Source organism: Labrus bergylta, chromosome 6, assembly GCF_963930695.1.
Source record: "Labrus bergylta chromosome 6, fLabBer1.1, whole genome shotgun sequence".
NCBI lineage: Eukaryota > Metazoa > Chordata > Actinopteri > Labriformes > Labridae > Labrus > Labrus bergylta.
In genome coordinates this window covers 16,125,913-16,150,471 of record NC_089200.1, presented here as the reverse complement: position 1 = coordinate 16,150,471, position 24,559 = coordinate 16,125,913, and the positions used below count along the sequence as shown (strand labels likewise).

General features: G+C 40.8%; 1 protein-coding gene across 3 annotated transcripts in view; it reads left to right on the top strand.

Moving 5' to 3' along the window:
- ttll7 (tubulin tyrosine ligase-like family, member 7) overlaps positions 1–24,559 on the top strand; it is a 72,532-nt gene that overhangs the window by 1,620 nt on the left and 46,353 nt on the right. For all 3 annotated transcript variants that reach the window (XM_020648648.3, XM_020648650.3, XM_065955845.1), the window contains exons 2-9: positions 4,519–4,933; positions 5,382–5,513; positions 7,459–7,580; positions 10,319–10,386; positions 10,664–10,822; positions 15,783–15,999; positions 19,295–19,459; positions 22,646–22,804. In XM_020648648.3, coding sequence (XP_020504304.1) covers positions 4,909–4,933; positions 5,382–5,513; positions 7,459–7,580; positions 10,319–10,386; positions 10,664–10,822; positions 15,783–15,999; positions 19,295–19,459; positions 22,646–22,804 — 1,047 coding nt within the window. In that variant the 5' untranslated portion in view covers positions 4,519–4,908. The remainder of the gene's footprint in view (positions 1–4,518; positions 4,934–5,381; positions 5,514–7,458; positions 7,581–10,318; positions 10,387–10,663; positions 10,823–15,782; positions 16,000–19,294; positions 19,460–22,645; positions 22,805–24,559) is intronic.

Below are 24,559 nucleotides of genomic sequence, written 5' to 3'. Positions count from 1 at the left end.
TTTAAATCCTACTTTGTTTGCACACTGACTATGTGTGAACTCAAGTAACCATGATTATTTTCTCAATTCTGTCTTAAAGAAAAAAGGGTCAGGCAGGATTATAGATAAAATAATGTTTAATAACATTTTTAGGGTAGTAGCTTAATTAAACGTCAGACCACTTTGCTTGCATTACCGTACATTTCGATACATTTAAGCTAAACATTCAGCTGTTTGTTGGTTTATTTCTGTACCCCGTGGGCTGATATCTCCCACACTTGTTCCTCCTCATATCTGGAAGAAAGGCATGAAGCCAGAGTTTGGTCATTGGTTTGAGCTAATTTTAGTTCAACAGGCGATACTAAACCAACTACTTTTGAGTTATGATTTTTCCTGGAAGAAGGATGATGTAGCTAAAAGGTAATCTTAGTAGTAAAAATAGCTTTTACAAAACTGATCTTCAATTATCCGGTTTTTCTGGACCTTGAAGATTTACTGAGAAACACTTTCAGTGTGCTTTAGTTTGTGAAAAATGTTCAGTGTGACCTATAATACTAACGGTCAAATTCCTACTTGAAAAAGATTTTTCGTTTACATGTGCTTTTCAGTCAAGGATGTGTTGAATACAACTATGTCATCATTCTTAGTCAGTCTCTCTTCCCTTTTGAATGCTTTTACAAACCCTGAGGTCCCGACACTGCTGTAAAAGCAAAACCGTGGCATCCTGCATGTGCAGAACTTGTGTCTGCAAATCCTGCACTTTCAACGCAACACGAGGCTAAGTGATTCCCCAAGCCTCTCTCTCTTTCAAGATTAAGTTTCATGTAAGGAAAAGCCATAAAACATACCAAGCAGGGATGTGGTGCTGTTTGTTGAAGGGACTTGTGTAATTGCTGTGACACCTTTTGTCATGAATAAAAAGTCTGTCCCTTAGGTTCAGATTGTCCTTTTTGCACACTTCTTGCAAAGCTGTCTTTGTGATTTTTCTTTTGCTATAACATTTTTTTGATAGTGGAATAATATCTTTGTGAAGTTGTTTTTTTGTAGATGTATGAACAGTCAGTCATGTTCTTCCTGATTTTTCAGTATTTCTTTATTTTTAGTGATGTTTTGGGCGGCTGTGGCTCAGTTGGTAGAGTCGTCGCCTCTCAACCAGAAGGTTGAGGGTTCAATCCCCAGCTGAGCAACATGTCTGTTGTGTCCTTGGGAAAGACACTTAACCCTGAATTGCTCCCGCTGCTTCAGTGGTGGTGTATGAATGGATTAGTTACTTCTGATGGATGATACTACATAGCGATCACGACCATCAGTGTGTGAAAGGGTGTGAATGGGTGGGTGTGACATGTGGTGTAAAAGCACTTTGAGTAGTTGGAAGAATAGAAAAGCGCTATAAGTCCATTTACCATTACCATTTACCAAAATACCAAATCAAAGTTCCTGAAAGAGCACCCCTACATACTGTACACACACACACACACACACAAACAACTTGTGCTTGATACTAAGAGCAAATCCTGCATAACAATGCCCTAAACAGACAGACATGTATTTGTCATGCATATAGGGCCTGTGTAACAGTGAGTGAGGCTGAGAGCATGAAGGGCTGACTCTACAATGAAGCCTTGTTGTGTGTTGTGTTTAGCAAAGGAGAAGTGCATGAGCTCAGCATCTATAGCAGTTCTGCCCATTCAGCCTTGCTTTGCTCTGCTGGCCCTCTGGCTCCCTCTGTTGTAGAAAAATTAAATTACATCAGAGGATTAATGGCGGATTCTCTATTTAATGGATGGGATTTAGTTAAGATTCTGTCTTTAATACTTCACTGTGGGATTAATTTAGATGATTCTTGCTATAGAATATAGTGGTAAGTAATGCTTTCAGGGGTTGAATCCCATCTAATCTTGACAATAAGGGAACATGATCCATGCAGTTACTATTTAAAGGTTGTGGCGTTCTTTCTTTTTTTTTTTTATTAAACAGGAAATCGTAATCGCCCTGAAGCACATGTCAATGAAATGTGACACAATCGACAAGCTCAGTCCAAACCTGTGACATCACAACAGGATGTCCAGACTCCAGCTCGAGTCCCACTGTCAATCAATGATTACAGTAAAATACATCCCACTTTCATAGTGTGATTGTAGCAAAGCAAGGCTTACATGTTGTTTTTCATCACCATTACCATTAAGGCAAATGAGCACAACAGAATCACTCTTTTTAGGCTGTCAATGAGTATGCCGTATTATAAGGTTGTCAGCCTAGATATGTGTTGACAGTGTGAAAGGAAATACATTTCCAAAGAAGACATTTTGGTTCATGCTACCATAATAACTGAAGAGAAGTACAGTCACAGCAGAAAATAAGTTTTCAAAAAAGTATATGGTCCAAACGTTAAACAAAATATTATCACCTTGTATCTGTACCACTGAAATGTTGAGGTGACAATAGTAATCATAACAGTTTCACTGTATACTAGATTGAGATAACAGATGTTGATATGTGATATCCAATGCTGACTTCACAAACCTGAACTTGTTGTGATCAGTTCAAACTTCTTGTGCCATTTGAGCAAGTGTGTGGGCCTATCTTCTTCCTCATTCAATGCTGATAAAACATCAAAATAACTAATAACTCTTATTTATAGTTTGGAATATTAAGGATAAACATAAAGTCCATTTTCTACTACTTGCATTGTGTGTGTGTGTGTGTGTGTGTGTGTGTGTGTGTGCGTGTGCGTGTGCGTGTGCGTGCGCGTGCGTGTGCGTGCGTGCGTGTGTCAGATCCCTACTTGTTCCTGAGGGTTTATGTGACACCAAAGTCCAGTACCCCTATAGACAAAGTGTTCAGGGCTTCCTGTCCAGAAAGCCAGTTCACCACAGGGAGACAGGGGCAGACTGTCATCAGCACTGCTTGTCTCCCTTCATCACTCTGTGTTGCACACCTCTCTTCCCGCTGCGCTGATCTCTTTCCAGTCTCTGTCCTGCCCAGGATCAATGTCTTGTGTTTACCAAAGGTAGACCAGGAGGCTGGCAGTGAGGAGTGCTAAGTGATCGAGCAATGTGATTGGCTAGTTTCCCGCACAGAGAATGCTGAGAAAATCAATAGGGTCTCTTCATCTACAGGTGCAGCTGTGTGTGTGTGTGTGTGTGTGTGTGTGTGTGTGTGTGTGTGTGTGTGTGTGTGTGTGTGTGTGTGTGTGTGTGTGTGTGTGTGTGTGTGTGTGTGTGTGTGTGTGTGTGTGTGTGTGTGTGTGTGTGTGTATGAACAGTCATCATTTGTGAATAAGAAAATGGGTTTTTCTGTAAATTCTCACCACTAGAGGCTACTGTTGCTCTCTTTCTGAAATATTAAAGAGGCACCATGAGCCTCTATACAATACAATACTTTACTTTTACTGGGTTATATCTGTTACTGTAATCCTTGAAGTGATTACAGTAACAGGAAAATTTAAAATCTCAATAGGGATGTTTAATATTTTTCTTTTCAACTTCAGTAATTTGAACAGGAAAAGGCTTTGCATTTGAAAGTTATATGCTGACTTTGTTTGGGTTGAATAATTATTCTTTTGCTTGTGAAGGCGGAAAAATATCTGATAATTTGCAAGAAAAAAGAAAGAATTTGAATAACATAGATAAACATATTTCATCTGGAAATATATTGTTTTTCTTCTTTACTGTGTGACCTCCTAAAGGAGAGGATGAGGGTGTTCGCCCCTCAATCTATTTGCATGGATCATTGTTGAACTGAAACTAAGCTGCAATATTTGTGTTTTGGAAGATCATTAGAAACTTTTCTAAAATAGATCCATGCCTGTGGGAAGTGTGGAGTATACAGCCCAATTTAATGATGCTCTGTTTTTTGACACACGAGGGATCTAGAGAACATGGACATATAAAGTGTCAATCACGACATAAAAAATGAATAACATGCAATCTTTACAAGAAAGAGACGATACCAAACACAGCCCTTCTTGCTGTGTGGCAGCACAGTTAACCAGTGAGTCACAAACATCTCAACAATAGTTTGATGACCTCAGACAGTGGTTTGAAGACACATTCAGACCACAGCCGAACAATAACAGGATCTGGCTGGTGACAGCGGTGAATTTCCCACACTGTTCGTAGCCTGAAGCATGCTTTTAACAAACCACTGTAAAGATGCCATCTGTTTGAATGAAGTGACCTCTCAGCCGTCCAGTGAAACCCAGCTGGCACAAGCACGAGACACACTGAGATGCTGCAGACCCCTTTACTTGAGAGCCACATTAATATTTCACAACAGTTCTGTGGAATAGCAATTAGTCCAGCAGACAGCAGACAGGTTTAGATGATTGCATTAGTAGTACTGCGATGTCAGAGCTGTACAGGGCTCATAGGCCTGTGTGCTGCTGTTTTAGATAAAAAAGCATGTTCAGTGCACTTTAGTCCAGTGAGAAAATACACACAAACCCACAATGTGTGCTGTAGTCACCCTCTGTCCATTCAGCCTCCTACCACTACAATTCTGCAGCTGTAAAAAATATTTTTTCCTTCTCCTTTACAGGCTTTTCTATCCATCCCGCTGTCCACCCCCTCCCCCGCTCTCTCCTCTTTGGGCTGTAAATAATCTGGGGCTGTGAAGACCCTGGAGAGCCCACCCCCCTCCCACTTTTCCCTACCACTTCTTCCCACCCCTGCTACCTCCCTCCATCTCCCTCTGCCCACTTAGACTGTGCTGCTACTCTTTATGCTGCTGAGAGGTGCCACAGAGATGCTCAGATGATCTATTGGGCCATCCTGAACTATATCATCCATACGGCCCAAGACAGCGAAGACTAACTAGAGGGACTGTGAGAGAGCCCCTGGAGGGTGCTGTGAGGACCCTGAGAGGCCCACCCGCCCGCCAAGCCTGGCAGAGAGCTTGGCTTGCCCCTTGACTCCGGCAGCCCCTGAGATGCCCTCCCCTCCCAATGAAGGAGGTGAGTAAGATAGGTACCACTCCCCTGGGAATGAAGGAGTTATTCTGCTAGATGGTTAAGTCAGATTGCATATTTTTTCTTTACAAACAATGTAGCACCAAAGGTACACACACCTGGCCACCTGCTCACACATGTCCCTGCCTGCCTGCTTAACAGCACTTTTCTCCCATGCAAACAGCCACACACACATAGACCAAAAAAAAAAAAAAACAGACAAACACACATGCACAAACTAATTATGATAAAAGATAATGATGCATGCAGCTACAACAAACTAGATGCCTAATTTATTTACACCCTAGCTCCATAAACAAGCCAAACTAAATCCCCTGCAGAAATGAGGAAAATATATTAGAATACTCCCAACATCTTCTGGTTTTTTTTCTCCAAGTCTGGAGCACAAGCTGTGACTGTATCTAGTTTTGTTGTGTGTTGTCTTGTCCTCTAGAGGATCAAGGAGCGTCCCCCGTGAACGGGCCATCTGTGGGCTCCTACCGCAGCAGTGGGAAGAGGAAGGTGCACACCAAGAAGAAGAAAGGCACCATCACAGCCAATGTCGCAGGCACCAAATATGAGATTGGTACAGTGACAGAATTTTTTAAAAAGTTTGATGAATGACATGAGTGCATAGAAATGCACATTTAAGATTTGATGAGGATTAAAAACAGGCTTGAAAAGAGGCCAAACAGTTCAATACACTACATCATAGTCAAAAAGGAAAGATATCTTTTGATCACAGAGGTCATCTTAACAGAGAAGCTAAGTTGGGATGTAAAGAGAGTTTGTTTGAGAGGTAATTAAATACTTTCATCGATGGAGAATTATATTGGCATTAATGGAAAGCAAGGGAGGAGTCTTAATTGGGTTGATTACATGTGTCGGGGGTTGTGGTTTTAGGTGTAGTAGAAGTTACTTCAGGTGTTCTATCTTTTCAGATATTATTTAAATATAGAAATGTTGTATCTGCAACATCAACATTGCTCTTATCTGGCAAGCTCCTTTAAACCAAGATCTTGTACTTAATTTAATTATACAAAGGCCTCAGATTTCTAGCTTCTGAATTGATATTCTTGTTTTCCTCATTCAAATTTCACGAGTGGGTAGTACCAACATTTAAGGGGCTCCTGCAGGTATTCATTTGTATTTTAATATTTAGAAATTGCTTTGAGTAAGGCTAAGTCAGCTCCAAAAATACCCCAAATCCAATCACATTTGCTGTGGTGGAGGGTTTGAAAGAAACCATCTTTTTTTTAATGTCTTACATTAAACCTAATAGAGTTGCAGGAGACAGCTGGGACTCACATTCATACATAAATCCTTACTGAGATAGTTTAACTTGGCAGAGAGTTTTTTTTTTTTGTTTTAGCAGGGCCAAAAGAGCGCAGTAAGCACTCCTTGCATGTTCAGTATATTGTGTGGCAGCTCAGCTCTCAGGGGTGAACTACAACCTCCGAAACCAAGGAGTCAGCAGCAGCAGTTGGGGGAGGCAGGGATGCTGTAGGTAGATGGGAGTCTAGCTGTGAGTCAGTTTGCTAGCTGTGACGAGACCCTCACAGTGGCCATTCTGAGGGTAGCATAGGGCTATTTTCAAGGAAAATTAACACTGAGGGCCAGATGGATGGCTCATTTCTGCTGTTAACTTCTTCTGCAGCGGTCTTTTTGTATTTTAGAATTGATAATTTTACAGGTAAAGGTCACAGGTTAAGGGAGATGGTGTTTGAAGTTTGCTTTGCTCCCACTGAGAAGGGAATGTAAACTCCGGCCCGAGGATGTCTTGTTTGGTGTTATGTGAGAGAAAGGATTGATTATAGCTTTGTACTCAAAGTACCCACTGCTAACTGTGAGCACAAGCCTGCTGTAATGTTAACCCCCTTGCCCTGTTCCGGTTAGCAAAACAGTGTTAGCCTCTTCAGACATTAACAGATGAATGAAGGAATGTGAGAAACACCTTTTTCCCATTCAAGCGCCATCATGCAACATTAGGCAAGTCTTCTTCAGGTTGGTGAAGGCCTTCAAGAAATTAATTAATATCTCGTTTCGTTAGGGCATATGAATTTTTCATTACTCACTGAATAATGAATAGTTGTAGGATTAATGTCCAAATGGGCTTGCCACCTATCTTTCATACTATGGGGTTTCCTGTGGGACTTGAATGCATTACAGACAATTAATTTATCTTTTTGAAGAGAGGCATTACGATTGGCTGCTCTCTGAAGTCATTCCAGGAATGGTAAATATTGCTGTTAGCTTTTTGATCTATAATCTCTTGGACTCATTTCTCCCTTGATGCGTGCAAAAACAGAATTTAAGCCAAGCAAAATGTGAGTGTGAAACATGGATCTGTAAAATGACTGCTATGTTGGTTCAAGTCACATCTCTCCCTCATTTTGCTTCAACTCGCTACTTCTTCCTTTGACATTATATACATGAGATGTGTTCCTAAAGGCGATGTGTGAAGTTTATTTGAATAACTGTATAGTCAATTATTTATATGGAATACATTTAATGTGAGTTTGTATCCCTAGTTCGTATAGTCATCAATGAGATGGACTTCATGAAGACGCGGGATGAGGACGAGACTGCCAACCTCATCTGGAATGACTCGGCCGTGCAGCACGAGAAAATCGCTGAGCTCAGGAATTATCAGGTAAACCACATTGCTATCATGTCAAGTCAGCAAACTGTGTACGGTAGCCTAGAGGTTAGAGAGGAGAGCTTAAGAATAATCAATTGCTGCTCTGAACAGGAAAATCTGGATGTTAACCTTTACAGTATGCTCCATTACAGCTGCTCAGTGGCCAAGAGCTGAAGGCCAAGAAACCCATCTGCTGCCAGTGGATGTATGAAAGTCTAGTTTTGCAAAGCATTTTAAAAACAATTTCCAAAAAGATCGTTTTGGTGCTCAGTGTAGCAGGAAGTTGAACCACATTTTAAATCAGAAACACCGGCCTCTATTGCAGTACATCCCTTGTAAGTAAGGTGATGAAGGACTTTCCCCAAGGATTCCTTCAGAAAAAAACAAGTGAAGAAGATTCTGCAGAATTGAAGCGGTGCAGAGAACCAGGACAAAGGGCTTTAAAGGATGAAATGAACATGACAGCTACTTTAACTCTTCTGCGCTTGGAGTATTTTTATCTGAATTCGTTTTTTTTTGTGTTTTTTTTCAAGAAAGAGATACCCCTTCCTATAAGTCCTTATTTGATTAAAATAGCTAAACATGACAAAGATTTCTGTAGACTAATGTCAACACTAGACATTAAGAGGTTATATTTCACAATCACAGATGGAGAATGTTTTTTGTTGCACATCACCATGACTTGCAATATGTTTTTCTACCAGTCTTCAGTTTAAGCATGACAATCTGGGAAATTTATAAGTATAAAGGGGAGAAGAAGGAGCAGATAAAAGAAGTGGACCTACCTTAAGGTCTGCAAAATAAAGCCAATGTGGAAGTGCCTTTAACCTACACTTTTCCTATTAGCCAGCAGAGGGATACTACACTTGTTGTCAAAAGGAGTTTAAGGGATACTTCACCCATTGAAACTGCATGAATCTGCATTGTAGTTTCACCCTGCTAACCGCAACAGCTTCCAATGACGCAAAAATCGTCATTTTGCGTCACTGGAAGCTCCTTTTCAGACTCAGAAATACAAAGATTTCCCATCTCAGGGGAAAATGAGGGAGAGATGCACGACCATTCAAAAATACTACCAGGTTTCTAATGAGCTTAATGCAAATGGGTGATGTATCCCTTTAATAGTAGAAGATGAAGAACATAATGAGTGAAAATGCCTACTTTTAATTTCATTAATTACCTCAGTAAAAAATGTACTGATAAGCTTGTGATCTAAGTTGACAGTTTAAAGTCATCCTCATCACAGCATTATATTCATTTAGAGTCAAATCTATAAAGCAGTGTTTGCTTTAGGCTATCGATGTGATTGACAAGTCACTGCCATAATAATCTGTCAATCAGGAAAGAGCTCAGCAATGTATATTCACTCGCTTGTCAAATCTGTCACTTCTGGCTCAAGGATGGCAATGAGGAAAATACCTAATTCAAGGCTTCATAAATAGTCTTGGTAACATAATAGAAAGTAAAAAAAAAAACAATTCAGTTTTATATGTTCCAAATTTCAGAATTCATTAAATCAAAAAGAATACAAGGGAAAAAAATGTCTAATTTGGGCACAACGTGGTGTGTAAGAGAAAGAGGAAGGGAGACGGACAGACCGGAGGATAGACTGGAAAAACTGACAAGTTTGACTGGCAGGGGTTCCAGGTCAGGTTTCTGATGTCACTAGTGATGTTTACTAGATAAACATGATCAACAAAGGTTTCTCTGAGTAGTGTGTGTGCTAGTCTGAGAGTAATCTTACCTCTGTTTGACCTCCATGTCCTGGAGAGTGAACTTGCTGCTGCAGCTCCCCCCCGAGCTTTGAGCATTAGCCATCCATCTTCACAAGTGCTTATTTGATTAGACTGGGCACTAATGATTGATTAAATCACAGGCTAGAAAGAGTCTGGCTTGTTAGGACAGGGGCAACAAGAGTTCAGCTAAGTAGATTGAAAATTGCATTGTTATGGCTTAATGTGTTGCAAAGTTGCTAATGTTTCACAGAGAACATATTTGCTGTCGGTTATTTTAAGCGCTCGCTGCTGTAGTATTTCATGAGATAATTTCTCAGTAGAAAAGTAGAAGTCCCACAACAATTGGTTTTGATTTCCCCTCACAAGCCACATCGTCTCACGACATTGGCATAATTGTGCAATCTCTTCCGAATCCCTAATTACGTCTGTCTCGTTTGGATAATAATCACGAGATCCTTTTACACTCTGCGTTCTTTTCCCCTCTCTCTCTCTCTCTCTCGCTCGTTTTACATTTTTTCCCCTTTTTTTCCGTTCAGTGATGTTCTGTGAGAGTTTGCTGTCAGGTTTCAGTTCATACGAGCCTAATTAACGCCCCTGTTCAGGCTCATTTGGTCAAAGAATACAGAAAATCCAGAGTTTTTTCCTTTACCCCCTACCCCCCTTCTCGGTGCATTCAAAGCAATTCATTCAACTGTCACTGCAGGAGCTTGCGATGCAGAACCAATTACCTCGGCCCCTCGGAGTTGAGATTGATCGCTTTTTTTCCCCCCCCTTGCCTCTTCCCTCCCGAACCTTTAAATAGTATAAAAAAACACAGTAAACTAAATAAGGGTGGAGAAAGGTCTCAGTGTCACCTTTTTGTTTTGAGTCCGTAATTGGGCATAAATGTCAGAACATTGTAAGCTCACTTCAGGTTGCTGCCTTTAATGTGCTCATTTTTATGAAGGGGCGGGGGTGGAATTGAGTGGCTTAATGACCCTAACAACATTATTATTTCTGCCTGTCCCTCTGCAGAGAATTAACCATTTCCCTGGCATGGGCGAAATCTGCCGGAAAGACTGCCTCGCGAGAAACATGTCAAAGTAAGTTTGTTGTCTCTTTAAACACATTAAATGAGAGGACTTTGGTTTAGTTGCAGATATGCAAAAAACAGGAACATTACAAAGCTCAGTGTTAAGTAAGATGAAGAAGCCTCCAACCCCAGAAGACCCCCAAAAAATACCTGCACTGTAATAAAAATGTAAATTGCATTTTAAGAGAACAAGATTAATGATAAGACTCCTCATGAAGCTACAAGTATAAAATATTGTTATAGAGGAAGAAAAACAGTCACCAAACAGCCTGTCTTTGTTTCTCCAGAATGATCAAGTGCCAGCCTCTAGAGTACAGCTTCATACCCAAAACCTGGATCTTCCCCGCAGAGTACACTCAGTTCCAGAACTACGTCAAGGAGCTACGCAGGAAACGCAAGCAGAAGACCTTCATTGTCAAACCTGCCAACGGAGCCATGGGTCACGGGTAGGTCAGAGTCGAGCAGAGCCACCTGACACGCTTACTATGAGAGGTGCAGTGGGAACCAGGGTGACAGAGAGGGAGAAGGTGACTGAAGCAGAGCAGCAAAAAGTGAAATGATAAGTGAGTGGAGGAGGAAATTAGTAGTAGAGCAAACAGAGGACAAGCACAACAATAAAAGGCAATCAGAGGTTTTCGACCCTGTCATTGGGGTCTATAGAAATAGTATTAAAGCTGGGACCAGACTGAGTATTTGAGCTAAGAGGGTGTGGTGATTCTCATTGTGTGCCTCATTGTCCTCGATGGTCACACTCTCCATAAATCAGAGGTTATCGTTGCCAGAGGAGGACACACACACACACGTGCATACACACATGGTCCCTGGCAGTTACAATAGTTTCTCCCCTGAAGGCCTTTGCATGTGATTATTGGATTCCTTCATGATGCACCATCAGCAGTGACCAGTCAGACTGGAAAATGGGTAAAGATGGCTGCTGCAGGGGGACTCTGTCTCTCAATAGCATCTCTTAATCAAAAGATGAGCAGGCCATAGTACCTCAATGCATATTTTATATTTGCAGGCCCAAAGGGGTGAGAGGCTACCTCAGGTTTTTGATGTCACATTTCTGTTGTATGTCTTCAATACTGACAGTGGGAATCATGAAGTATTTAGAGAAAAAGCATCAAATTCTGATTATTTATCCTAAACTGCAAGCATGAAGACATGGTTTATAAATTCTTAATTGATAAAATGTTAATGTCCAGTAGCTAAAATACCTTTGGTGGAGACTCAACAGTTACATTTTACAGGGATATCAAAGAAATCATTATTGATTCAAGTCATTTTTGCGGCCATAGTAAGTATTGTAGAATCTGTAGATAACAATATTCTCCTTGAACCAAACATTAGAAATCCAGAAGTAACAAAGGGTTAAATTAATGTCCTTCTGACAAAGTTTCAGGAGAACTTAAAGGTATTGATTTTAAAGCTTCTTTTCTTCATGACGAGCCTGTCTAGCTGGTTTGGTCATCTAGAAAACTACCTGACTCTTGGAAGACTTCCAGGTACAAGTGACTGGGAGCAGATCCCAGGACGGGGATCCTCTATTTCCATTTTTTAAATTCTTCTTTTGGGAAGAGCATTACTTTACATTCAGCATAAAGTATTACTACAAGTCAATTATCACAACAGTGTGTACATTAAAATAGAAATAAATGGAAATAAATAAAAAATAAATACATTTGGTCATTTTTTTTAACTTTCTGGCCATGCAGGAGAACTTTTCTTTTCTTTCGTAACAAAGGTATTATCATTTGCATATGAACATGACAAGCATTCACCTTTGAAGCTTCAAAGGGTTGAAGGAATGGAGAAGACACATAAAATAAAGAGCAAGCTATTGAATTCAAGAAATAACAAAAATAACCTGATATTCTCATTAATTTACTATTATACGTCGGATAAAGTCTGGCCCTGTTCATAGCTTTTATGTGAGGTCACTAGAGCCTGACCAAATAATCAGCCCGCGGATATTATCAGCTGATATTAGCACATCCAGTGACTATCGGTATTGGCAAATTTGATCTCAGATATGTGCCGATGTTACTGGATTTATTCACCAGTCAAAAAGCATTTCATTTGAATTTCATTGCATTACACTAGCAGTTCTCTGTCACCAGCAGAGGTCGCTATTTGGATTACAACAAGCATCATCACTCTCCAGAGTGTCAAGCGGTGATGCACGTATATGCACAATTACTTTCTAGTTGAGTTACCATGTTGTATATCTTTTCCACAAGTGTTTGATAGCTGCATTTGAGGGAAATAAATGTGTTTATCTATATCCATCTGTCTCTACTGATCTAACATAGATCTAAGAAAAATATCAGCTTACATATCAGTATGAGATTTTGTTTTTCACCAATATTGATATCAGTATCAGTCGGGCCCTGGACGTCACACAGTAATGGAACTGCCCAGCTAGCAGGCAAGAAAGGCTTTCAACCACTGAGCGGTATGGAGAAGTTGCCATCTCAGTTGCTACCTATCTGTTTTAACAAGTTTAATATTTTATTTTTTGAGTGAATGGCATTTGTTGTGGAATATGATGCACTAACTGACGAGGAGACAATCCGGGTCGTACTTCTACAGAATCCGATCTGAGAAAGAAAACCCAGAGAGGAGGAGATTGTGGATTAATGTGGAACTGGCTTCTCCTGATAATATTGTTAGGTAACATTAACTTGGTAATGTTAGTTATTTTAGTACTCACCTATGCTCTGATGATTAATTTCTTGCTTTTCACTTCCCAAACATTGGCATAACTGTCCCAGACACATTGAAAAATACATACAGCTATCTGTACTGATGTAGGCTTTCATCCTGGTGGCGGTGAGAGAAGAAGGATTCTCCACAATAAACTCCACAACATCAGAAGGATATTCAGTTAGGATTTAACCTCTGTCAGGGACCTGGGAAAAAAGTGAAAATACCAAGTGAAAATGTCAAAGGACTAAATATAAACCAAAAGACGAGCCAAACTGTGAACATGATTCCTCAGAAAATCATGTGTTTTTTTTATTTCCACAGAGCTCGCTTCAGCACTTCATAATACATTAATACTGTTCAGCTTGTGAGGCATTTATTTATTCATCTTTTTGGCTTGTTATTCTTTCAAAACATGATCTCTGATGAGCACATATGAAGAAATACTTTGGAGTGCACTCACCACAAGCACCAATAGGTGGAGATATTGAAGTACAAATAGCTCTGTGGGCTTCACCTCTCCCTCTGATTCTCTTGTCTCTGAATTTGTCCTTTCTGGTATAATGTGAGCATTACTTATAATCCATGCTGCACTAAGCTCTTATTTATTAAGGAATAAAAGGCAGCAAAGGCTGAATTATTGCAATACATTAACAATATGAAAGATGATGAGTTTAGCTCGTCCACTCAACGGCGGGCGGCTCACAAGATTAGATTTTTCTCCTATTTTTTTTTTTGCATGGTGTGACGCGGCAGGAAATTAAGTTATATCCACCCCCTGTAATTTATTTTTCCATTGGCCAACTAAATGAAGTTATTGTTTGTGTCTGAAGCGCAGCTTGTTATAAGGGAAACAAAATAAAAGCGCGTGCGGGGCTTAAAAAGGCGAGATCCCCTCTGGTGCCAAATTAAATAGGCAGGGGAGAGTGGGCCGTGATTATCTGACACCCCAGCTCATCAATCACGTCGTCTTCTCCTCAGCTACTCCTCCTTGACTAACTAACACTGTTAACCCTGTCCTCATCATTCAGCTTGCTGTCTGCCTGTAAGGCGGGCCCCTCACATCGTCGATCAGGCTCCCATCAACTTCTCCCTGTTCTTTTTTGTTAAAACACTGTGATAGGCAGGACAATGAAGTGCCTGTCTGCAATATGGCAGATAGTTCAGTTTTCTGAGGGGTTGATCATCTTGAAAATAAGAACATTACACATAGGCATTACTTCAAGCTGAAGGTCGAACTGCTCAACTATGACCTTGTCTCATCATAACCTGAAAGCCAACATCTGATCTCAGCCTATAGACTTACTTGAAAAGCTGATCAACATTGTTTCAGGGTTTTTGAGTAAACCAAGGAGTAGAATTCTTTGGTACATTAAAACAACAGGTACTACACTGTTTTAGACATCTATGGTGGCTTGGTGCCATTATATTTCAGTAGCTCAAACTGTACTTTTTTGAACAATCAAGTCTTTACTTCCTGGCCAAATAGTGTGTTTGTGTGTTTTTGGCGTGCCTGCTTGCTTGCCTAATGGAGCCTTCCAGGCTGTAAATGTAAGCAATTTAGGCACAGTCTGCCTTAACTATGAGTGATGGTGATATAGGTCAGTTGTGATGTTTGTACATAGTGGGATATTGTTTAAACCTGACCCCTCACCCTTCCTGCATACACCCACACAAATACGGAAAAAGACTTGCACACATTCACATTCACAAACTTCTGAAATGATTGCCCCTCCCCCTTCCGTGCCCAGCCACATGGATGCACAGAGACTAACACAACTCATTCTTTTGGTCCAGCTAGCACTGGTCTGTATACTATAAGGTCTGAGTGCCAGTGACATGAGACTATAGCAAATGAATTAGAGTCAGGGTGGAACCTGAGCACAATGTCTGCTCCTATTAACCTGCTCACAGCTAAAAGAGCATGCCACAACATTTGATGAGTGGAGTTTGGCTTTAGAAAATCACAAATGTTCTCCAGATGCTGTGTAGGTTTTTCTCAGACAAACCAGCATCTGTGTTTTACCTGTACAATTTTTTTTTTTTTTTTGTACGTTTATTTTTCAACAGGTTTATTTAGATGGTCGGGTAAAGAACAGAGGAACTACATCTTTGAAATGTTAAAATTCCCTCAGAGCCAAACAGCTTGTCTTAGTTTTACATATGTTTTCAGTGAAGGTTCTGTAGCAATGGAGGGTCACATGAATGCTCTCCGGGCAATATGGCTTTGACCTCGTTAATGAAAATTACTTGATGTCTTCAGCTTTTATATAATTTGAGACTCATAAAGACATATTATCTTCCCCTTATCGCATGCATTATCTATTAGGAACACTGATTTTTTTATTCTTTGAATTTAAAATGTAAGCAGAGGAAAGTTAATATCAACATTTGAAGTCTGGAAGAATCACCAGAAGAGGCAGATGTAGCACCCCGGAAATATGTCCCCAACTTTTTCACACTTATTTCAATGAAATATTACCTTGAAATCCATAAAATCTGTGTACTGTTTGGTTCAATTTTTTTCTTCAGCACTTCTGAGGCAGTGCCAACGTCATCAGTCATGTTCATGGTCCCTGCTATGGTCCCATCTATCATTTTTCTAATTATCTTTTTTGTCTTTACTATGCCATATTTTGTTATGTCATGACGACACCCCAATTTCCCCCCCGAGGATTAATAAAGTTTCTGTCGTTGCAGGATCTCGCTTATACGTAATTGTGAGAAGCTGCCAGCCCAGGAGCACTTTATCGTTCAGGAGTATCTTGACAAGCCTTTCTTGATGGAGGGTTACAAGTTCGACCTGCGCATCTACATCCTGGTCACTTCATGTGACCCTCTTCGCATCTTCCTTTACAACGACGGCCTGGTTCGCATGGGCACAGAGAAGTACCATGCACCCAGTGAGGCTAACCTGGTGAGTAAAAGACATTTATGACACCAGTTCTAATCATTTAAAGTCTTTTTCAAACCACAGTGACAGAGTGTTTCACAGAAGCTAAACATAAAATGGAATGACAGGACAAACTTCTACAAAAATAACATGTAGATATAACAGTAATAGGGACAGGCAAGTAATCCAGTACTCATTAGAGACACACACACACACACACACACACTGAGCTGTGTGCAGGCAGACTGTATGCACACAGCTGAGTGTAAACGTCCGCATGCCAGATGTCTCCTGTAATATCAAGCCGCTCATATTTGCCTTGAGGTTTTGCACCTGCTGAAGCACAGTCTGCTGATGACACACACACACACACACACACACACACACACACACACACACACACACACACACACACACACACACACACACACACACACACACACACACACACACACACACACACACACACACACAAATGCAGCTTCCTATCAAGCATGATGTTATCTACAATATGAACACACACACACACACACACACACACACACACACACACACACACACACACACACACACACACACACACACACACACACACACACACAGACAAGATGGATCCCTCCTATCCTGTGTGTATTGTCTTACCAGTCTGTGACACTTGATGGAGTGAGTCATGCCATGGAGATGGATGTTCAATCCCACAGAGAGTGGCTGCCAGACAGATATCAGAGGCTGGAGTGGCCTGCAGCCACAGTGTTATTACCATGTATGTTAAGGACAAGGATGTATTGTGTCCAAATGTAAGCAATAGTGTTTAAAGAGAAACATCAAGGGTTAAACAATAGCTATAGTCAACCATTCAATGAGGCCATTGAGGCACTATGGTTGAATCCGTGGGCGTAATGTGCTCTTCTACGAGTGTGAACTTGTTCTGCTGTTTCTCTCATTAGTGGTGCAAAGCTCATTAAATAATAATCGGTTACAAAAAAAATGTAATCGATAATCGTTTTGTGGTCCACATTTTTGTAAATGTTTCTTGTTGCATTGTGGGTTCTAGGATAGGCCTAATTCAAAACAGAAAAAAAGGAGCACACTCAAACTTCAGGTGCATGAGCGCAAAAAGAAAATAGATGACAAACAAAGCGCTGATAAAGGCTCTGTGCTGAAACGCGTCCGTTGTTGATCCGTACGCTGCTACCCTAACAAAAATATCCCTTTAATTAACCCCCCTATGAATTCACAATGAACAAAAAGTCCCAAACAAACAAAATATGCAATATGATCTACGAAAGTTCAGTTCAAATTGTCTTTTTAGTCCTCAGAAAAAGAAGGACTTTCTCTTTGCGATTACCGCTTTACTCCGCCAAATCAATGACGTTTGATCATCCTGGACAGAGCAGCATAACTAGATGTTTTCCTATATTTTGGAATTTTACATGATTATTCTTTTAATAATTACAAAAAGGAACAACCTTATAGGGAGAAATAGCTCATAGCGGACGGACGAGTGAGATTGAGCGAGTGTGTCATTACGTACAGAGGAGAAAGATGAAACAGACAGACACTTAAAGTGTTCACCTGTTCTATTGTAACTTCATTTACCAGAGTAAAGTGTGCTCTACACTGCAGACTGTAGTCTTTGTTAACAGAATGTTGCTGTCAAAACACCTGCAACGTGCGACAAGTGTGAATTGATGTCTGCACGTCCGCTCGCCACACTCACTGCTCTAATCATAATGAAAAAGTGTTGAAACGGTCATAAGATACGTCTGTGTGAATTTTTATTTGAGGTGTGCTGTCTGTTGAAGTAAGAAATTTCCTAATTTGAACGTTAATACAAAGGCCTATTACCAACAATTGTTAAAATCCGGAAGATTCAAATTAATCAATAGATACAGTCGGCGTCGCGTCATATTTGGGGCCGGGGCCTCCTGTGGGGGAAAAGAATCACAGAAAAAAAAAGAACTACAAAACGATTACTCGAGTACTCGCTTTAATAACGGGAAGAGTAATCGATTCAAGAAAATTTTGCATTTCTGCACCCCTATCTCTAATTATCACTAATTATAATTAGCACCACTTAAGAACTGATTATTCCCATACAGAACAGTGAGATGTTCTTTACATTTTAACACACACCATGTGATGATGACAGGAGACTACATTGCCAGCTAAGACTTTTTTTCCTTTATTCCTGTCAACCCTCATAACTTTAAAGAAAACGCTTACATTACAGAATAGTTATTTGCTCTGTGGGGATAAAAGCATGAACATCTGTAAGGGGTGTTCTTAGCAGAGTTGATAATCGTCACCGTCAAAGGTGTAATTACTCTTCACAGCAAAGCCAAAGGTACCATAAGCTGTTTCATTAAATACACTATGTATTGAAAAAGTATTCACTATGGCAGTGCCAGCTTTTAGCTTCAGTGGCGTTATCATTAAGTTTTAGATTGTGGTTGTGCTGGACTACTATAAGTGTGAATGCATTGAACAGGAAGCTGGGAGCAGACGACTTAAAAGCTATCTGCTCATTAAATAAAGGAAATCAGGGGTAAGAAGAAGAACATGATTTGTATCCAACAACAAGCAAAGCATGCCATCTGGTGAAAATATGATCTGCTGTTGCTGAGAAATTCAGTTTTGAATGTTGTCAGAGCTTAGAAATTAAGTTGACTTCTTCACAAATACATCACAGGCCTACCACTCAAGCACCACATCTGGTCAAATTGTCCCTAGATATGAAGTATTTTCCAATAATGTAATTGTTATACTACATTGTTCCATGAACAGCACTTTGGACAGCAGCAGCGTTGTTGTTTTTTTCTTTAAAGATGATTTCTTGGGGAATTTATGCCTTTACTGGAGAGGACAGTGATTAATAGAGTCGGTATCATGGGGAGAGAGAGTGGCGAATGACATGCGGCACAGGTGCCACAGGTCGGATTCGAGCACGGGCTGCCCGGCGCCTCCTTTAAGGACTGTTGCCTCTGTGTATGGGGCGCGCAAATTAATCACTAGGCAACTGGCGCCCCAGCTGTTGCTGTTTTTAAATGTGCTTTATGAATAAATTTGATTGATTTCTAAATATATTGGAATAATCCCTCTTTTAAGCTTGTTTTGTTTTGTCATTTAGATGATGGTTATAATCAGTCTCTAGTCTCTACTTTTGTGGCTTTAATGGTCAGAACTATGTTTCTACATGAGAGCTAGCTGTTGCATTGCTATCAAATTAAATTAAACTTGATAAGATTAGACGAAGACAGCTGTGTAAAGGTAATTTTAATTGATTCAAATCAACCATTTCTCCCTGTTGTGTCCGCAGAGCCAGCTTTACATGCATCTGACCAACTACTCGGTCAACAAACACAACGAGAACTTTGAGCGAGACGAGACGGTGGACAAAGGCAGCAAGAGGTCCATCAGCTGGTTCACTGAGTTTCTCCGCACCAACGACTACGACGTGTCCAAGTTCTGGGGAGACGTCTCGGTACGTAGGAAGTCCACCTGAACACACACACACAAAACACAGACACACGGACATATGTGTGACGGATGTGTACAAAACCAAGGATGTGCGCTGTGATAACGAAACTCACCACAAACACAAACAACGCATGCATACATCCTGAGAGCACGCTGTAAGTGTACGCTCATAGATATACACATTCTTTTGCCACTAGGCAACACACATCGCACATAGCACGCAAGCGGGACAGCAAATGTTTGATATGATTTGTTATGACAGTAATTCAGAGAGCTTCAGAGCTTTGTTTAGCTCCAGGAAGAGCTCAGTAAAAAAAACATCATTCCTGGAGGGTGAGCTCTGTCTTTCTGGCACCACTCTCAGCTCATACAAACACCTTTACCTAGTTCATTTTCTTTTCTTTTTGGATGACACATTTACTTCCTGGACCTGTTTCATATATCTTCTTTTGTACCCACTTTTCATACCTATCCATTGGATTATATGCCCCTCTTCTCTTTATTTTAATCCTGTCTTTTCTACTGTCTTCGGTTTATGGTCTTTTCTATTTCATTCTTGGCCTTAACCTTTTGCCTCTCTCTATAGTCTTTAAGTTTGTATAGTCCCCCAATGCCTGTGTTCTATTTTACACTCTTATTTCAGGCTAGCAGTGTTCACTTTCAAAATCAAATCCTATTGGTTATTAACTCTCTTCAAGTCAATCTTTGCTTTCTTCTGTCCATCAGCTTTCACTTTTCCTATGTGAATGTTAAACAAAGTTCCATTTGAGGCCGTTGTAGGTATTGTTGCCAGTTTAATGTTCTTGTTTAGTTAGTGTTTCTTTTCCTTACACCTCCTCTCATCAATCTTGTGCAATCTCTCCATGTGTTACATTATTTCTAGGTGTGAAAGTCCTAGTTTCTTTTTCCTTCTTCAGTTTTCCTCACTTCTTCGTCTTTTTCTCTCGTCTTCCTTGTCCCACACTGACACACCAGAGTGTAGACTTCTGACTCAGCCAGGCAGTCCTCTTTCCTCTCTTGCTCTCTCACCATTTTCTTCTCTGCTCTTTCTTCATAAGTTTCATCACTTGGTGGTGTTAGTGCTGTCCGTTTGCACTCACACACTGGGTTTTTGTTTCAACTCTGTATTTCTTTTGCTCTCTGCCTGTCCTCCTCTCATTTTTTCTCTTTTCATCTCTCCTCTTACATTTTGTTCCCATACAGACCTAGCAGGCTGCCCTGACTTTTCCCGCCAACATTTACTGCCAGAGAGTCAGAGAGTTTGTTTGCTAAAAAGATTGCCTGAAGGGGTTAAAAATACCAAGTTTTTTTTTTTCGTGAGAATCACTGACATGTCTTTCATATTGAGGTATTATTGATGCGCTTTAAAGTGTCCAAGGTTTGACCTGAGCTTTTTTCTGTGGGTGTAATTTTGAGAGCAGCATCTGACTACAAATGGGCTAGTTATGTAGTCCAGAGCCAGGCCATCACACTCCTCTCCTGCACCTAGTGTGCAGACAGGACTCTGCAAACAGCAGCACTATGTGGGGCTTGACTGGGAAGGGGAAGCTTTGTGCCGAGTGTGTGTCAGAGGAAGTGTGTGGTACAGTCAGTAAAATGAAACAGTTAGAACCCATTCACTCTCATGTTGGACCACCATTCAAGTGACAACAGTGCTGCTTTTCTTTTTTTTTTTACATCTAGAAACAATGAAGATTTTTCAAACTATATGGAATGATACTTTTAAGCGAGTGAATATCTCTTAGCAAAGTAGATTAACACTATTATAATGAAGCGTTTCAAAAAATAATTTTGAAGAGTGTTTGTGCATACATTTATAGCAGCTGAATAAAATATAATAAATGCATGCTCATGTTAAGATAATGCCTTAGATGTATCTTCTTCACTCAGTTTAGTTTGTCTTATTAGTCTGATTACACCACAATTAACATTAGGGAAAGAGTCACTTAAACCTATTTGCAGTCTAAATATCTTTTTTAGTTTGTCTCACTGTCAATGAACCCAGGAGCATAGAGTTAGTTGCAAACATCACAAGCCACCAAGAAATCCTTAAAATAAGACACAAAGAAAAATGATGCTTTTAAAGCAGAGATGTAATGAGTGAAATAGCTAGAACGATAAAACAAATGAATAATAATGCAGGTGAGGCTAAAAAATAATAATAAGAGGCTTATTGAATTGGTTGAAGACGAAAGGCTCACAGCTACACTGTACTCTGCAGAGGCCAGGGATGGAGGCTCAGGATAAGCAGAGAGGTAATGGGGGAAGGGACATTAACACAAACACACACCTTAGTACGAGGGACTTGTGGCATAAACTGTGGAAGTGGGAGCAGGTGTTTGTGCTGAGCAGCCTGTGGGTCACACGGGTGGATGGATGGACAGATGGACGGAGGTGTGTGAGGGACAGACAGATAGAAAAGGGCATGGGGGGGGGGGCTGAGGCCTTATCAGGCCAGGGCCAGAACACAATGCCCCCCTCCTGCCCCCAGCAGTCAGATTGGACTGGGCAACTGCAGGCCAGCAGCACTGTGTGGGGCTGGAAGGGTGAGTGGAAGCTTTGGGCAGAGTGTGTATTTCTGTGTTTGTCAGAGTGAGCATGTTTACCCCAGTTGCACAGTTGGAGTAGGCAGGCAGGTAGTAAGCAGCAAACATACGAGCAAGCACACACACACACACACACACACACACACACACACACACACAATGTGACCACAGGCTGGGAGCCACAAGCCACACAGATGGACCACCGAAAACATTGTTGTGTTTGAAATGTGCCAGTAACACTCTCTGTTTCTCCTTGGCTTTTAAACTGAAACGATATCTCAAGACACAGAAGACTTTGGGGACATTTTGGATTGCACTCCTACTACTTTAAATAATAACGAAGAAGGACAGTGTTTTGGGGTCACAGGTCTTTTATTCTATGTTTGATGTGACTCACATTTTCAGAGTTTGTCCCTGATTTACAGTTTCAAGTTTTTTTGCTGCAGTTTTAACCTGCAACTAAACTGGGACTACTAATTGGACAATTTTCAATTAAAGAGGAACTTTAATCAGCTGCTAAAAATTGCAGCTGTCGGCTATGCAGGATAGATGAAACAAACCAAAAAAGGGTCAAAGTGTGTGTTCTCTTTGTCAGCTCAGATGGTGATCTCTCTCTTTGTATTTGTGTGTGTGTGTCCTGCCAGGAGCTGGTTGTGAAGACATTAATAGTGGCTGAGCCCCATGTGCTGCATGCCTACCGCATGTGTCGCCCCGGCCAGCCACCAGGGAGCGACAGCGTCTGCTTTGAGGTCCTAGGCTTCGACATCATTCTGGACCGCAAACTCAAACCCTGGCTACTGGAGGTACAAGTCCGAACGTGTGTCTGTGTGCATGTGTTGGTGTCTGTGTGTGTATTGAACTTGTGTTTTAAAAAGTGTGTTTTCATTTTTTAAAAGAATGCTCATTTTTTTTCAAATTTCATTACAAACAAATGTGTATTTACCCCATTAGTCAAAGGCACAGTTTAATTTAGTTATTGGAATGTATACATTCACATACAGTATAAATTTTTTTTCAATTATTCCAATCATTGTTTTTAAATCGCGAAACATTATGGAAAAAATGAAAATACAGTACAAAAATGTTTTTCAATTATTCCAATCATTGTTTTTAAATAGCGAAACATTATGGAAAAAATTAAAATACAGTAGGAGAATATTCTGTGATTTATGGTTGTTTTTTTTAGGGTAAGTATTTGTATGTTTGTCAGAGAAAAAGCAGCACTGCACTCTGTGGAGTCTCACCTGTCTGTGCTGCTTCTTAAGTGACAGAAGCTCCTAAACTGAAGTATTGTGGCATCGGCAGGAGAGAGGGAGACATTGCCCGACACTGACAGAAAGCATAAACACCCGCTGATTTTGCTTACACGCTCTTGTCCCCTGGTGCACAGAAACACAGAGAAACTCCCACATAGTCTCGAGTATGTATTCATGCACCTCGGCACACAAGGACAGACTCACAACCACAAACATACACACAATTACATGCATGTGTGCATTCATACACAGCCACGCACAAATTGAAATGTCTGCAACTCTGCATACATGGCAGCATATATGATTAGACAAAGATGACCCTTCCTCGTGTGAGTACACACACAAACACACACATACATGCAAGGTAGTTAAATATAGCCCAGGACGGCAGGTTGGCTCTCAAAACACCCACCCTTTATTCCCTCAGTGTCAGTGTCAGTGTCTTAACTATCAGTCATTCAAGAGATGGAGAAGAGTTCAGAGTCCACTCCAGGATTTCTGTTTCACCATTCTGATGTCAGCCAGTCAGTTATAGCATGACCTAGATCCTTTAACCCAAAGTGGCTGCACCCCCCTAAACCCCACAAATTGACTCAAGGACGGGGAATGCCTCTGGGATAAGTGTTTGTTTTTACCCATCATGCCATACCAAGATAAATCTTGGGATTTCCAAAACTCTAATTTGAAAAAAAAAGTTAGATATCCTAAAGTTAGTGTTTTCAGAAGAGTCATTGTGGAATTAGGGTGTCATAATTACTCTACCTGAGTCTTTCAGTTTGGCTGAGCAGTTGAATAATATGACAAAAAGATGTACAAGAGAGAGCAAAGGGATGACTTTCCGTTTGACTGCTGGTGCACCGTGACCGCGTGTGTGCGTATTTAGTGATTGTGCACGCAAATGTGTGCAGAAATGTGCATGAGACGTGGCAAACAGCCGTGAATGCAGTTGTTCCACTCCAGCAGTAATGATCCCCCCTGTGCTACCAGCAGCTCTCTATAACGCTCATCAATTAACATCCCACGCATACGGAACACATGTCCATGCACACACACACACACACACACACACACACACACACACACACACACACACACGCGCGCGCTTACACAGAAGCCGGCATCTCTTTCACGCAACATTTACAGCAACAATCATTTATTTCCAAAATTCAACTGATTAGTCAGGGGATAGTTGCAAGCAGAGGCCCCTTCTTAAATCCTCACTGCGTACGCTGTCAAGCCTGAAAATAACTTTATTACCGCTTTTAAGTGACGTCGACTTCATTCCTATTCAGCAGGGACACA